Source organism: Oreochromis niloticus, linkage group LG18 (assembly GCF_001858045.2).
Source record: "Oreochromis niloticus isolate F11D_XX linkage group LG18, O_niloticus_UMD_NMBU, whole genome shotgun sequence".
Taxonomy (NCBI): Eukaryota; Metazoa; Chordata; class Actinopteri; order Cichliformes; family Cichlidae; genus Oreochromis; species Oreochromis niloticus.
Genome location: NC_031982.2, coordinates 5,138,319 through 5,155,481, shown reverse-complemented (window position 1 = coordinate 5,155,481; position 17,163 = coordinate 5,138,319). Strand labels below are relative to the sequence as shown.

The 17,163-nt window shown below is 40.8% G+C and overlaps 1 protein-coding gene and 1 long non-coding RNA gene across 3 annotated transcripts in view; one reads left to right on the top strand and one right to left on the bottom strand.

Annotated features, from left to right (window-relative positions):
• The window catches only part of plppr4a (phospholipid phosphatase related 4a), a 59,221-nt gene extending 51,692 nt beyond the window's left edge, over nt 1-7,529 (bottom strand). Inside the window, exon 1 of the mRNA XM_019348312.2 lies at nt 7,006-7,529. Within this exon, the coding sequence (XP_019203857.1) occupies nt 7,006-7,089 (84 nt within the window). The 5' untranslated portion in view covers nt 7,090-7,529. The remainder of the gene's footprint in view (nt 1-7,005) is intronic.
• On the top strand, nt 7,481-16,512 carry LOC109195356 (uncharacterized). 2 transcript variants are annotated; one of them, XR_003214809.1, is made up of 5 exons: nt 7,481-7,515; nt 14,502-14,580; nt 15,167-15,324; nt 15,675-15,761; nt 16,143-16,512. It is a non-coding gene; the product is annotated as an uncharacterized LOC109195356 (long non-coding RNA). The 2 variants fall into 2 exon arrangements; XR_002056985.2 differs by lacking the exon at nt 7,481-7,515 and adding an exon at nt 13,332-13,779 and having other exon boundaries at nt 16,143-16,502.
• Nucleotides 16,513-17,163: the final 651 nt, after the last annotated feature.

Sequence of the window (17,163 nt, the reverse complement as noted above, 5' to 3'; positions counted from 1 at the left end):
TTAATCATGCAAACCCCTCAACAATCCAAAACTGGCTAAAGGGAATGAGAGAGACCAAAAGTTACTCAGGAATGTGCAAAAGGCAAGTTAATACATGTAATTTTCTTCTTTTTGTTTTAAATCACTGACCTATTGTACCTATTGTACCTTAACTCCTTAACCTGTGGTGTCATTGGAATGTTATGGCTATGCTGCAAAGGTGATATGTGCTGGTAGGGAGGGCGGGGGTGGGGTGGGGAGGGGGAGGAAAGGGACTTGTAGGGTTTGGGTTTGGGGTAATGTTCTCGGGAAACTGTATGTTTGTGGTGTGCTGTATAAGACAGTTTCCCTTTTAAAAACAAATAAATATTGCATTATAAAAAAAAAAAAAAGTTGTTAAAAATGTTAAACTATCATCTTGTCTTTATTTTTAGTTAGCACATACCTTAAACACTTCACGCTGTAATCTGATGACGTTTTACGTCCAGTGGATGCATGATCTGATTAGTCGACTATCAAAATAATTGCTTGTGGCAGCCCTACTATTAGCTTGACTTTACTTGTATTTTTTTCACATACCAAAAAACGAAATAGACTAGCTTTGCTTGATCTTCATAATAATCTGTGTTTTTAATAGTGTTCCACATCACAAATGTAAAACAGCAATGATAACCCTTGAGCCCACTGGTGCCTTATAAATACAACTGAATTGAATGCAGCATTCTCAGGACTAGTGTAATATTTAGTAATAATATTACTAAATTTACTGTGTTTCATAGTTATTAGCCTATTGAGTTGATTTACTGGCCTACAGACACCTGCTTCAGTGATAGAAAATGATACTTTACACAGACACAACGCTACATCATTTTCTCAGCTGTCGTCAATGACTTTCCTTTAATCCTCATGGATGTTCTATTAAGTACATACAGGAAGAGAAATTTGAAGATGTGCCAAACAAAGCAAAGCCTTTGTGGATACTGTGCACAGAGGGAAGCAGGCTACAGTAAGGATGTTTTCCTCGTCTTAATGTCTGTAGCTCTGAGTGCAGAGATATAAAAATACACCCCATTCAGTGGGCCATGTTGCCTAGCAGCCAGTTAGTGGGTAGGATGGTGTGACAGTGTGTGAGATAGGCAATGTACCAGACACAGAGCAACTCTGTCATGGAAAGAAAGAAACTGTGATCGACTGGGAATGTTTTTAACCTAAACTCAGTGCCACAGGCAAACAATTCATGAAGCTGTGGATTCTGGAAATGAGCTGAATCGATCTGTAATCATGCACGCTCCTCACAGTTAACATCGCACAACAATATTTTATGTAAAGCACAGAATCAGCAAACCCTACATGCAAGCAGGCTTTCTCTTCATTGCACATTCATATAAAATTCACACATTTTAGGTGAATATACAACTCCTGCTGAAACTTGGTCGTCACATTTTGAAAAGACTGGCTAGGGAATCTGCCCTGGGTCAGTAGATGGCATGGATCATCTGCGTTACTGTGTATCATAGAGCAGAAATATATCAACAGGCCTAAAAGCTGGGTGTGTGAGTGAATATAGAGAATTGTGGAGAGGTTGTCTGTGCGATGGACTGTCAGAATTGTCCTGGCACGCCTTCTTACTAATGCCTTTAGATTTAGCTGTGCCTGACACTGGAACTATTATGTCTCAGGGCCAGAAATATCCATGTATCCAGCATCCAACTTCAAACATGACAGTAAGTGAAAGGACCATAAAGAGAAAATTAGAGCGTTCAAAGACTCACTGTGCTGTCAAACAGACACTCGACCAAGCAGCCAGGTGTTTCTGCCACACATTCTAAGGAACATCACCCACTGGTTTGGATGACACATTGGTGCCTGCTATGTAGGGCAGGGCAATATGGCCAAAAATATTTATCACGATATATATTTGAAAATTTGCGATAACGATATAACTGACGATATAACTGACGCGAGACAAAATACTTTACAACTCCACAACTTTATTGGTGCAAAAAAACCCATCAATGTATTTTCACTTAAACAAGCAGCTGTTTTTTTATGTGCATTAAAGCCATATAAAAATTTAACAAGCAAATGCAAATTCCTTGCTGACAGTTTAACCAAAAGGCATTTCCAGTGAAAATTGGCCGACATATCCTGAGCATAACCATGTATAATATCCACAAACCTTAAAAAGAGGTTATACACACACACAATACGGTAATATTATGTTGACGCACAGTACGTATCACTCCGCGAGGCTCCTGCCTACGATAGCCGTAATGCTCCGACAATCCATCAAGCGGTGCGGCTTCGTAGCTTAGCAAAGTGGGCTAAAAGATTACTAAAACATTTGACAGATTTTTGAGCGCCGATTGGTTCGAGGTCAGTAAGCACAACCAGAATTCATACATAAGGCGCACCAGATTATAAGGGGCACTGTCGATTTTTCAGAAAATCCGAGGACTTTAAGTTCGACTTATTTTCCGAAAAACACGGTAATAACGACGGCCCGCTTGCATGCTCTACCAAAGTTGTACTTTGTTGTGTATCTGACAGACGAAAGCCAAACCTGTTCCACACCACTGAAGTTGCAGCATTTTTACAAACCAATTCTGGTTCATCCGTTTCATTCAACGATCCGCTTTCACCCTTCTCATTCTCTGTCACCGCCATGCTTTTTCCACCATGTGTGTATGAAAACAAAGGCATTGCGCATTTTACACATATTCTATCATGATATCTCATTTTCTTATCATTGCCTATTTGTATCACCGTGAACGGTATGATATGCCCAGCCCTACTGCCATGTTGTTGTTTTGGTTTGTCTGGAGCCAGACGTTAACATTTATGGAGGAAATAGGGTTGTCTGCTAATGCTAGCAAGCTTGCACACACACGTGCACATGCGTGTACTCCACATGCCCCTGGTACTGCCAAAAGGTCTTACTCTGTGCCACATCATGTTACAACCTATAACATGTGGTACAAGAACAAGTGGCCTACAGGAGGTGATGGCAGAGTCAGCCAGTTCACTGTCAGAGGTTTTCTGAACAGCAACCATTCATTAATCAAAGTCACAGAAATGCTTTTACAGACTCACACATGTTCTTTTCTTGGCTCTTTATCTACTTGTCATTAATTAATCAGTCAGTAATTAGTAAAAACAGAGATTTTACTTCCAGTGGCAAACGCCTTTGCACAGTACACAACAGGACACAGTGTACACTCCTGGGCTGTCCTGAAGATTGATTTTTTGACCTTTGGAGGTTTTGGAGTAATCAGCAACAAATAATCAAAGCTTCCCCCGGCAAGTGGAGGGTTGGGGTATTGAACAATGACACGTCTAATTTGATTAAGACAGCAAAATCACCATTAACGTGAGTTAAAGACAATGTTGACATTTCAGCTAGTTAAAAGTAGATCACTCAGATAAAAATTCACTAGCAGCAGAAAGACTCTTACTGTGTCCTTTCACACTGCTGCCCTCTGTCACTGTCTGAAGCCTTGTTTTTCACACAACCAATAAACACAACAGGAAAAGACATTCATCACTGTTGCAAAGCCGTAGGATCCTGTCAGCAGATTTCTGCTAAAGGGAACTTGAAAAATGTCTAAATCTAGCAACAAATTGGTGAAATTAGCAGCAGTGAGAAGAAATGTGCAAACAGGAAATCAGCTGACATGATGAAGTATGTTAGGCCTTTTCTGTGCTTTAATTTACTTCAGGTTCTTCTATGTTTGGCTACTTTAATATATATCAATATATTCTAGTTGCTACTTATTAGCAGATTTTAAGAAATAATTCTACTCATATTTGACGCTGTGTTGATAAATACATCAGCGATCTTCAGCAGCAGTTTGCAGAAGGTTTGTCAAAAATTCTCTTGGAACATTTGTCGCTTTGTCGTTCATTTTCAGTCCAGTCCTTGTACCTGAACATTATCAGAGGAATGATTTTTGTTTGTTAAGTCATGTAACTATGACTAGGGCTGCCACAAACGATTATTTTGATAGTCGACTAGTCACTGATTATTTTTGCGATTAGTCGACTAATCAGATCATGCATCCATTGGACGTAAAACGTACAGCTTATTGCACCAGCATGCGTCTGCTCTTGTATAACTATCATTAGCTTACAGCTTGAAGTGTGTAAGGTATGTGCTAACTAAAAATAAAGACAAGATGATAGTTTATTAAATTTTAATGAAATTTGCAGATTGTCTCGGTGGAGTTTAATAAACTCAGCCGTCTGCTCCTTGACACCGGAGTATATTCTCGAGCATCTCACACTTCTGATATTCAGTCGTCTGCTTGACGTTTATTCAGCTGTGTAAAACTATAACTTAAATCTCAGCCAAACCGATTTACTCAGGAACAAATAAAATATTAAAAAAAGCCAAACAATAACATTTTTAAGTTATCTAAGTGACTTATATATCATGTTTAACCTGAGTAGCGAAAGACGGCGGTGGGTTTGAAAATGATGTGCCGGGAGTCCGGTGTTCTCACCGGCTCTAGTGAGCCTTGAACCCCGGCTCGCTATCGAGCTGGTGGGTAACAGACGTCTCCGAAAACGTCGGAGCGCTTTTGAAAATATGTGGTGTCTTGATAAACTGAGCAGATATTTGAGGTTTACACAGCTACATTCTCGCCTGAAAATATGTTAAACATTTATTTTATGACCCAGAAAGATTAACAAGAGTGATATTAAAACTAACTAGCTGCCGCCATTGTTGAAAACTGAGCAGGGCCGCGCTATTAATTCTGGGACACAGCTTCTTCTTCTTCGGGGTTTAACGGCAGCTGGTGTCCTTGTACATGCAGTGCTGCCATCTTCTGTTTCAGTCTGTCATTACACTCTTAAATCCTACTACTTATTCCTGCGTCTTTCGGGATCTTACAAAGCTTCAAACGACGCGTCGACTATTAAATTAGTTGTCGACGATTTTAATAGTCGACGTAATCGTGACTAGTCGACTAATCGTGGCAGCCCTAACTATGACATAACTATTATTCATGCATAAACATCAAGCATATGCACCAAATTCACAGGATGAACCAGTGTTGTGTCTACACATAACAGACAACCAAATATAAATTATCTTTGTTATTTGCAGGCATGTCTCAAAAACACATGAGAAAACACAATTTGACCGACATTGTTGGTGGAATATTTCTGCACCAACAGTATGCTGGTTCTGCTCGCCGTTTCACCTTCCCTTGTGTCTGAAAACTTGACATATTGCCATATGGTGTGCACGGTGTCCTTAAAAAAGTGAAGGAAAAAAGCACAAGTGGAAATCTGTCGACAGGAGATGAACGGTATCCAAAATTCACAACATTAAGAAATGGGGGGAAAAATCCAGCAAAGACCTAAATCATGACCTGAGAGATGCACCTGGGCCAAACCATCCTTTACAAAGGGAAACGGAGAGAAAAGACACAAGAACTGGACTGACAGTCAGCAGGAAGGGATCTTATAGAGAGATGCATCCTAAACTTTGGGTCAAACCATCAATATGTACAGAGGAGGTCAGGAGCAAGGCACTACAGTTAGTGTCAACAGCCATCTGTAAAACACAGTAAAGGCTCTGTCAGGGTTTGGGGCTGCACCTCAGTCCATCAGATTCTGATTCATCATGGAAAGCATCTTATTGTGTACAGTCAGATGGTTTCTTAGCTGTCTACAGTCTCAGTAGGTTGTTAAAGTAAAATCGAAACTCCATTCCTGGTGTGTACGTAGAGTCTGAGCAGCAACACAGCCCAGTCTACGCCCGACATGTTCACATTGTTGTCCAAATCTTGAGGAAAATGTCATTTTCCTGGTGCAGCACAATTGTGACTGGGGAACAAAAGCACTGCTGGCACAGATTTAAGATGTAAACACCTTAGACTGTGGCTCAGGGGGTTGGGAAGCGTATCTGCAACCGGAAGGTTGCCGGTTCGATCCCCGGGCTCACCACTTTACCCTACCGCCTACTGGTGTTGACTCTGCCAGTCTGCCCCAGGGCAGCTGTGGCTACAACAGTAGCTTGCCTCCACCAGTGTGTGAATGTGAGAGTGAATGAATAGTGGCATTGTAAAGCACTTTGGGTGCCTTGAAAAGCGCTATATGAAATCCAATCCATTATTAGACATGGTGACAAGCAGGCAGAAGTTAGGCTGATGTTTAATTTAGTGTAAAGTTAGGCTAATAAATCATCTTTGTATGCACTAACCTGACAGTATGAAGCAACAGAGGAAATATTATCACCATGTTCTTGATCTGTATTTCTAATACTGACTATAAACAAAGACAGCCTTAATCGGCCAAAACCAACATTACTGCTATTATTATTAAAAACAGAGATGTCTTCTTTTTAATGCTGCTAGAAGAACGCCGCAGATTGTGGAGCCTACGGGAAGAAGGCTGCTTCACAGTCTGTGGGCGTATAAACTAAATGCAGCATGATGGCAGTAGGTTTTAGCCCAGGAGAGGAGAGAAATGACTGTGCAAGTCCAAGCCTCGCACTGATCTGTCGGGAACAGACTAAAGCCCTAACCTGTGGCTGCTAATGTGCTAATCCTGATTATTCAAAACACAATGAAAGTAAGCTGCAGTAGTGCAGCATTAAAATCTGGACTCTCCTCACTCTCCACACTGGCTCTGATCAACGTGTGAGCCATGAACGATATCTGCACACTGACGACATTTGATCTCAAATCTTTGTCCCCAACAAATCTGCTGTATGCAAAGGGAATTGTAACAGAGGATGCAGAGTCACTGGCCTCAGAAACATCAGGTAAACATCACTGCTATACCATTACAGCCTGCCTGGCCAACCAAGAGCAAAAAGCATCCTCAGTACGTATCCAGAACAATTTCACAGGTGATTTGTCTGTCATAATGAGTGTGTTTGCTTGCTCCCAGGAGGGCATCTGTGAGGCGCACCTGCACCAGCTGCCCCCCCCCGTACCGTCCCCACTTCAGCAGCACAGACCCAGGCACTGAGAGCAGAACCTTTTACATCGTAACAGACGGACAGATGTTCACCTCTACGAAATAGAAGCAGGGCAGCAGGGTGACGCTGTCCTTGGTCTCCTTCCCGCCTTTCAGTCGCTCCTTGGCACGAGACATCACGAGCGGCCGCTGGTCTCTCCCGTTGCCGGGAGACAGGGAGCTGTACCGGATTCCCGTCGTAATTTTGGCGAAACTGCGGCCGACCCCCCCTCCCCCTCCCCCTCTACCCTCCCCCCTAGCTCCCAAGCCTCCAACGGCGGACCTCCATCGCCGGGCAAGGTGAGCTGGAAGTGTCGGTGCTTCCTGATGGGGTCCGTCGCCCCTGAAAATATGGTGGCTGGTAGGCTTTAAAAAGCCGTGCCAGCGCACGATTCCAGACACCGTCTCCTCCAGAAGTGTTGGACCGCTGTGGCGACACTCAGACCATTCATCGTGGAAACGTGTGTGATACTGAGAGGAGACGAGCCCTTCGGTCACGCTGGTCCTCCGCAGGTACCTCCGAGACGCTCACCCACTCGCTGACCCAAAGCTCTGCTGCAGCAGGTGAGCCTGGTTATGTTCGCCGAAATAAGCATCGATGGTTCCTGTCAGGCTTTTCAAAATAATCTCAAAGTACAGTTTTTATTTGTTTCGGGTTTTTTAATTCAGTAAATGCAGCACAGTTGCTAAAATATACATTTATATGTCTTTTCCCGAAGTATTTCTTTTTTATTTTGATTGTAGATTAAGATGACAACATTTTGTTTTCCAGACACATATCTGCAGCTTCCCGGAAGAGCACCGGAAAACTGTTAAGATGTCCCACTATGCACCCAGTTAGCCAGGAAAATGTACTGTAGTTTCCATTTTATGTGACTATTTCAGAGTCACAGACCCACTTGTGAATAGTTTTCTCCTGAAGTTGAGTACACGTCAACTATTGATCTGTGAAACATGTGACGTCACAGCGGACTTTAGCTGCCACTTTGTTTCTAGACAGAACTGACTACATTTCATGAATTGCTAAGTTATCAGCTAAACAGCAGAAATGTTTCCAAAAATTATGTATGTATCACAAATACACACTTATCTTCTAACTACTATACTTTCACTCACCAAGACTGAAGCACCAACATCTTGCAGTTAAACAGTTCGATGCTCTAAAGCAGGGAACTCCAGGCCTCGAAGGTCGGTGTCCTGCACGTTTTAGATCTCACCCTGGGTCAACACACCTGAATCAAATGATTAGTTCATTACCAGGCCTCTGGAGAACTTCAAGACATGTCGAGGAGGTAATTTAGCCATTTGAATCAGCTGTGTTGGATCAAGGACACATCTAAAACAAGCAGGACACCGGCCCTCAAGGCCTGGAGTTCGATACCTGTGCTCTAAAGGGTGACAACATTGCAAAAGCGGTCATCCCATACTGTAAACATGCTTTTTGGGAGGACACACTGACTTTTTGAGCCAGTCACAAGTGTTAGAGGAGGGATGTGAAATTTATTTTACATCATATGTGAGCCAATTCACTGGCCAGACTAGCCTGTAATCATAAATATAAAGTTTTCATTAATTCACAGAATATGTCTTTTTTTTTAAAAATGTTTTTCTTATAACTGGGGACTCGCTGTACAAGAAAAATAAAAAAAGTAGTAGATAAAAACAGAAAAACAGGAATTCTTCTGTCATTTATCTCTTAGTTAATTATTTTTGTGTGATATAAACTGGAATAGGAGAGGTGTTTATCAATATGAAAAGTTGTAAAACAGTTAAAAGCTCACATTTTCTGAAGCTGTCCAGTTGGCCATACTGGGGTCTTTGACAGGCTGATTCTGGGCCCCAGGCCTGCAGTGTTTGTGACTTCAGCTCTGCAGGTTAATTGACACTTCTTCTGTAATAACTACACATATTTTGACATATTAAGAAAAAATACCTTAAGAAGATCAGGTAGTGCCATTTTGCTCAGCAACTGATCTTTTTTTTACTTCCAAAATATGTTTTGTTGTTGTTGTTGTTGTTTTTGTTTGTTTGTTTTTTTAAATATAGCAGTGTGCATCTTCTCCTCCGGTATGTGCCCAGAAAGTCTGACAAACTGTTTTTCTTCCAAATGTAGAAGTTGTAGCTAGAATGGCTGGAATTAGCCTAAAGAAAATGTTACATTTCCTTCAAATTTTCCGCTTTAGATCTCAGTTAAAATGAATACAGTGGCCTATTATTAAAAATAAAGTAGCTGAAAAGACAGATGTGTTGTATTTTGAAACTGCAGAATGTTTTGAACATGGGGAGGAAACTTGCTAAGCACATGCCTAGCAGGATCTACGCATTTGCTTCTGCTGTATCAACACTAACCTTTGAGTCACATGTGGAAATCCATCTTCTCAACACACGATCTTCGGAAAAAAATCAACCCTGATCGAGGCACGTGACGTCACATGTTCTAAAAACCTATTTTCCGCAGGGGCAGCGTGCTTGAATGAATATGAAGGATCCTTTCTCTCAGCACTGGGCCGTAATGTTGTGTAATATGTGGGACACGCAGCCCTCGGGCCGTGCTATGGCTGTGGGACACAGCCTGCAATATGCTGTCAGTTACAGGTGATTGATCCCATCAGCCACGCTTAGCTTTTCATGAGGAGAGAGAGCTGGAGTGCAGAGAAGTCACTGATCAGGAAAATAAATCATTTAAGAATATGATAAATAAACTAATCTAAATACATTTTCTGCACTGCATTTTAAGCACGTAGTGAAATCGATAATGGAAACGGACTGGCATTTTATAGCACCTTTTATCCATGTATTCATACTGTGCATTACAACCCGGCATCCACAGGCAGCTCAGAATCACCACTTAACCCACAGGCGCGTCTTTGGACAGTTGGACAAAGATGAGTGTGAGTGTTAATCCACAAAGGCAGGAATGGCCCAGTGGACAGTTCTGGGTGAAAATTACTGAGAAGTCATAAATAATTCCTGATCATTTTCCTGGCATGAGGAACAGCTGGAGCAAAGATGATTACAAATAACTTCTATAGACGGTAATATTGCTGGCTCCATAGTTATTGATAAAAAAAAGTGTGTGGGTCGGGTAAGGGTAGCAGGAGGCACATTTACAATTATGTTTAATTACTCATTAAAGATGGATAAGTACACCAGCTGGAAGATATGAACCAGGGCAACTCTTCCATCCCAACTTGCAGAAATAACAATTCACCACATTTGCTGTAAACTTTGATTTGGATTATATATTTTCTTTTTTCTTTATTGTGATAGATTTTCATAATAAGCAGATTAAACACACTGAGACAGAAACTCAGTCCCACTTCTGCCATAGAATACAGATTCATCTGCTAGTTCCCAAACTTCACAGTTTAAACTTCTTAAAAATAAGTTAACTGTAAAAATATTGGCCTAATTTTAAGCAATGATTGAATAGTTATCAGCCATTAAAACAACATTTTATTTATATTTTCATTCACCTAAACAAGGATAAGCACTAAAATCAAAATGTACAAGTTGTGTAATGACTACAGTGTTAAAGTTATGCTTATACATTGACAGTGTCAGTACACCAGAATATGTTATGTATCAGCCATATTTATAGTGCTGGGGGTTACGTCTGGGTGGCTTTGTTTGTAATAACTACAACAGCATCTCTCCTGATAACCGAACAGTATAGGAAGAACAACTCTTTGCAGTCTTTTCCTGCTGCCCTACAGTAATTAGCATCCCAAGGCTCTGATACTTTTGCAACCATCCCGTGATAGAGCATACCTGCTATATGTCATGTCAGTGATCTGTGAACCTAAGCATTACTAGTGCTAAAGCTCACTAAAACATGTAAAAGAGGATTAAAAAAAAAGACAGAAACTGACCTGTGGTCTGACCCTCATCATGTCCTCGTGGCAAGCATGCTTGGTTGTGTACTATACTCTGATGGGCTCGCACTATTTTCCTCATTCTGCTATTCTCAGCTCTGTTGGCACCTAAAGATTCTAGGCCAGCAAAACCATGCCAGTCCAATGGGGGATAACTCTCACTATCTGTCTCTCTTTCTCTCAGTGCAGTGCAATTCAGTGGGGATTTTTTTTAAAATGTTTTGCCCTCCCCCCAAATTCAATTCAATTCAATTCAATTTTATTTATATAGCGCCAAATCACAACAAAAGTTGCCTCAAGGCGCTTTATATTGTACAGTATACTCTATAATAACAGATACAGAGAAAACCCCAACAATCATATGACCCCCTATGAGCAAGCACTTTGGCGACAGTGGGAAGGAAAAACTCCCTTTTAACAGGAAGAAACCTCCGGCAGAACCAGGCTCAGGGAGGGGCGGGGCCATCTGCTGTGATTGGTTGGGGTGAAAGAAGGAAAACAGGATAAAGACATGCTGTGGAAGAGAGACAGAGATTAATAACAGATATGATTCGATGCAGAGAGGTCTATTAACACATAGTGAGTGAGAAAGGTGACTGGAAAGGAAAAACTCAATGCATCATGGGAATCCCCGGCAGCCTACGTCTATTGCAGCATAACTAAGGGAGGATTCAGGGTCACCTGGTCCAGCCCTAACTATATGCTTTAGCAAAAAGGAAAGTTTGAAGCCTAATCTTGGAAGTAGAGATAGTGTCTGTCTCCTGAATCCAAACTGGAAGCTGGTTCCACAGAAGAGGGGCCTGAAAACTGAAGGCTCTGCCTCCCATTCTACTTTTAAATACTCTAGGAACAGCAAGTAGGCCTGCAGTGTGAGAGCGAAGTGCTCTAATAGGGTGATATGGTACTACAAGGTCATTAAGATAAGATGGGGCCTGATTATTTAAGACCTTGTATGTGAGGAGCAGGATATTGAATTCAATTCTGGATTTAACAGGAAGCCAATGAAGGGAAGCCAAAACAGGAGAAATCTGCTCTCTCTTTCTAGTCCCTGTCAGGACTCTTGCTGCAGCATTTTGGATCAGCTGAAGGCTTTTCAGGGAGTTTTTAGGACATCCTGATAATAATGAATTACAGTAGTCCAGCCTGGAAGTAATAAATGCATGAACTAGTTTTTCAGCATCACTCTGAGACAGGATATTTCTAACTTTAGAGATGTTGCGCAAATGGAAGAAAGCAGTCTTACATATTTGTTTAATATGTGCATTGAAGGACATGTCCTGGTCAAAAATGACTCCAAGGTTCCTCACAGCGTTACTGGAGGCCAAGGTAATGCCATCCAGAGTAAGAATCTGGTTAGATACCATGTTTCTAAGGCTACGTTCACACTGCAGGCGAAAGCGCATCAAATCCGATTTTTTCGCCCCTATGCGACCCGTATCCGATCTTGGTATGACAGTGTGAACGGCACAAATCCGATATTTTCAAATCCGATCTGGGTCACTTTCGTATGTGGTACTGAATCCGATACGTATCCGATGTTTTAGAAAGCAACTGCTGTGTGAACGGTCAAGTCGCATTAAATCCGTCTTTTACATCACTGACACAGGACAGACGCCAATTATCAGCGCCGGAGAAGCGCCCAATAGGACATCGCGAACGATTTCCTACCATCCGGTGAAACTGTTGGGAAGACAACGTTGGAGAAATGTGAACATTTTATTTTTACTGTATTTTCTGCAGATTCTGACAGAAATCTGCAGCTATCCTTAGAAGCACCGCTCCTCTAAAACAGCAAAAAGGATCATTATTAGGTTATTTACATTATTATGTAAATAACAAAATAACTTAAAGCAAAAATCTGGAAACATAAAGTCCGAAGTCTTTATATTAAGGGCCATCAGTCAAACAATATTGTTTGCTCTGGGTCTAAACAGAGCGCGTTGTGTGTGACATCTTCTTTTGCGCATGCGGGCCGCTTTGAGCGTTCACACTGGAGAGCGTTTGATGTCGCATTTTATGTGTAGTGTGAACAAGCAGACAAAAAAATCGGATTTGATCAAAAAATCGGAATTGAGCATTAAGACCTGCAGTGTGAACGTAGCCTAAGATTTTCAGGGCCAAGTACAATAACCTCAGATTGATCTGAATTAAGAAGCAGAAAGTTAGCGGCCATCCAGGTCTTTATGTCTTTAAGACATTCCTGCAGTTTAACTAATTGGTGTGTGTTACCTGGTTTCATGGACAGATAGAGCTGGGTGTCATCTGCATAGCAGTGAAAATGTATGCTATGTCTTCTAATGATGCTGCCTAAGGGAAGCATGTATAATGTAAACAGAATTGGTCCTAGCACTGAACCCTGTGGAACTCCATAATTGACCTTAGTGTGTGAAGAGGACTCTCCATTTACATGTACAAACTGGAGTCTATTAGATAGATATGATACAAACCACTGCAGCGCAGTACCTGTAATACCTACAGCACACTGTAAAAACGATAACTAGTAATTGTTGATTTGAGTAAAGTTTTCAAATTAAACTGACTTAGAAATAAAACTTTCCATTTACAACCTAAAATAGCTTGTCTGCCCAACAAATTTCTTCCATTGTTGTCCTAACTAAGATTTTCTAGCGAGCATAACAAAGATTATCAACTTTTGAGTAGATTTTTTGAGTCGAGTTGGGAACCGGTGGGAAACCCCGTAGGTGACTGGCACACGTCGTGGTCTGAATAAGTTTGAACTAGACCAAACGAGTCTGAGCAGACTGTGTGATAGTGGTTTGTCGATGTGTTCTGAACTGAAAACCTGCTAAGAAACTTTGAACAAACGTGGCCAAAGTTGGATGAAAATTACAATTTTTCGACCATTACGGATTTGACCTGGTCTGAAGTTGGAGTGTATTATTTGACCATTTTTTGGACAGGTGCGGGAGCTGCCGGCCATTTGCCCTAGCAGGTAAGCTAACGACATCTGTTATTAGGATTTTCTACAAGCGCTAGGCTGCATCCTCCTGAGGACCCAGGAGGGTGGAACGAGTAAAGCACTGAAAAAAAGCCAAACAATAACATATTTAAGTCATCTAAGGGACTTATATATCATGTTTAAGCTAGCGAAGGACCGCGCGGGGGGTTGAAAATGATATGCCAGGAGTTCGCTGTTCTCGCTGCTCTAGCGAGCCTTGAATCCCCAGCTAGCTATCGAAGCTGGTGGTAACAGACGTCTCCGAAAACGTAGAAGCATTTTTGCAAAAATGTGTTGTCTTGATAAACTGAGCAGATATTTGAAATTTACACAGCTACATTCTCGCCTGAAAATACCTTAAAAGTTTACTTTGTGACCCAGAAAGAGTAATAAGAGTAATATTAAAACTAAGTGGCTGCCGCCATTGTTTGAAACTAGAATCGGCTGGGCCGCGCTATGAATTCTGGCATAGGGTGGGCCACGAAGGATACACCTGACCCATCCTTCAAAGCTGTGGAAAGTATTGTATTGTTTTGAGAGCCTTTTTGTTGGTGGAGTATTGATTTTATGTACAATTCCACTGGTAGACGCGATCTGTATGGTCCGAGTTTGCACATGCGCAGTAAGGATCGGGGAGTCCAATCCGTAACTTTTTTTTCTCATTTTTTTTCTACATTATATTGAAATGTTTCATTATTGCAAACATTTTCTCTCAGGCGGAGAGAGGTCGTGGAGTGTCAGCCTATGGTATCTGAGGTCCAGGAGAGATGACCTGCGCTGTTTTCCTCTGAGGAGGTAAGACTGTCCTAATTTATTTATAATTTAATTATTATTCAAATTGGGCATGATTTATACTTATATTGAAGCAGTACGGTATTTGCTGGGGTAATGCATTGGCCAACTTTATTATCTTGTGCTACCACTCCAGTCAAGGCCCTTGCCAGTGTTATATTGAAATCCTTACCCTGAACATTTCTCCCAGTACAAGAAAAGAGTCCCCATGCTAAATCGAAATTGTGAAACAGAAAGGCAATCTCATAATTTTGACTTAGCATGTATTTTTTTTCTTTTTGTGCTAGAAATAGGACTTCTATAGTCTGAGATTGTTAGGGAAAGAATACTAAGGCAGGTCACAGAATCTGATTGGTCACAGATTTTGGTGCAACTTAGAACATAATATGTATTTTCATATTGATACTGGGTTTTGTGGGGGGGTGTTTCTATTCCTGTGTAAAAGACGTATTCATGAGAGATTTTTGAAGTAGGTTTTGCTGTTGATAACACAGTCAGGCATATAACATGGTGCAGACTGTCCAAGACGGCTACCCAGGAATTTTCTGTGCTGAATAAATGACAATATTTTGGTGAATGTATTGTTTAGATATCTGAACATTTCATCGGATCACAAGCAAAGACCTCCTGGGGACCTTCAATGCATCCCTTGACAAAGTTGTGCCTGGCCTGCTGAAACTGTACTGGTCTAAGAAGGGAGCTCTTGGTGAGGAGATGGAAGACCTCCTGGATAAACTTGATGAACAGGTGAGTGAAGTGCTCCTTTATCTGACATTTTTAGAAGAGAGTATACTTTTCTCTTAACAGAAACTGAAAAAGATGTTGGCTTCAAACAAAACACATCAGTGGATATGTCAGTAAAAATGAATGTCATGAGTCATTGCTTTGTTCTTATTTGGCAGTATTTTATTTAATTTGTAAAACGAAAGTAAAATTGTTAACATGGTGTTGTTGGGGGGGGTTGTACGTTTTGCGTGTTGCTGGGTCTGACCTGTGCTTTACTTTCATTACTATGAGAGTTCTGATTTTGCATTGTGTATAGTACACCATGTTACTTCACTAATTGAAATTCTTGTTTTCCACTGAATACTCTTTAGACATCCAACACTGTGTCCAACGGGCACTGAGAGGCCTGCCCATTTTCCTCAAGAGAAGATGCAACAGAGGTTTTCCTGAAGTGCTTAGTAAGTACAAAAAAGTAATGCAAGTAAAACTAATTGCTATGAGATGTTTTTAAAGGATGAGTTTATCCAAAATGGAAATGTACACTTTCTCAGTGCAGTCCAGATAATTTTATAGTGGGGATTGCAGTTGTCATAACTCTCACTCCTTTTTTTCTGCTGAGCAGCTGCTGGGCATTGTTAGTGGTTGTTCCATAGCAGAAAATATTTTTGTACAAAACTCACAAGGTGGCATTAATTAAAAGAAAATAAGCTTTTTCTTCTTAAAACCTCCATGGGTCAAACGACCAGCATGGTATAGAGGTTAAAGTTAAAATCTTTAGAAATTTGTTTTGTCTTTAGTTTTTCTTAGCTTTCAATAACTCATATTTTACTTTTCTTCAGGACACTGACATTTTGGAACCAGTGTTGAACGGTGCATCAGTTGCCATCCTCACCATCCTACAAGATGACGATGCCGATACGTCTGTGCGAGAACATGCAGTTGTGTTGGAAGGGGACATTGTGCTACATAACATTCCAGATCTCTCTACTGCCCTGGCACACCTCTTTGGCCTTCTGTATGCCCTCAACATTGATTATCCAAAGCAGATGAGTTTTACCTTTGAAGCAATTCAGGCCATCTTATTTTGGCCTGGTCGGACAATATGAAGGTGAAGTGGATAAATCATTATTCGAAATGTAAATTTTAGTCAGATGAATCTGTATTGTTGAGAATATATGGTGAAAATTTGTCTTGTAGTATTTTAAAAGATTTGTTATAGTGTTAGTTTCCTCTTCATTGATGGTAACATTTCTAATAACTTTTAACTTCCATAGTTCATCATAGTAAGCCTGTGTAAAATGTCAATGTCTGGGTGCATAGGCAATCGTTTGTGGCACTACCCTATTTAATGTGCAATAGTTATGTTCAGCTTTTACAAGACGGTCAGGGTGTGTGTGCATGAATTATTAAGTTGCTGGACACTTTTCTTTTTTGGTTCTGGACTCTGGAATTTTAACGTCTCTGCTGGGGTGCTCAAAGCACCCAAAAGAAACTGGCAACACGTTTTTGTTTGTTTGTCATTTCATTTCTTTTCTTTCTTTTTGTTTTTTTTAACAGAAATTCACCCTACTACCCATGACATTCTGAAATGTACTGAAAAGACTGTTGAACAAAATAAATAAGCTTTTAGATAACATTGAATTGTGCTTTGTTTTATTCTATATCTATTAAGTGTTTTTTCAAGTATAATAACAACATACATTTTCCTTTGTTTATATAGGTAAATTTTCAACTCACTGGAGTAAGAATTGTATGATTACTCAACAAGAATATCTGTGTTTGGTGAAGGCAGAAATACATGGCATTGAAACCAGAATTTCTTCGTTAGACTTCCAGGATTATCCTAATTAGGTGAACAAG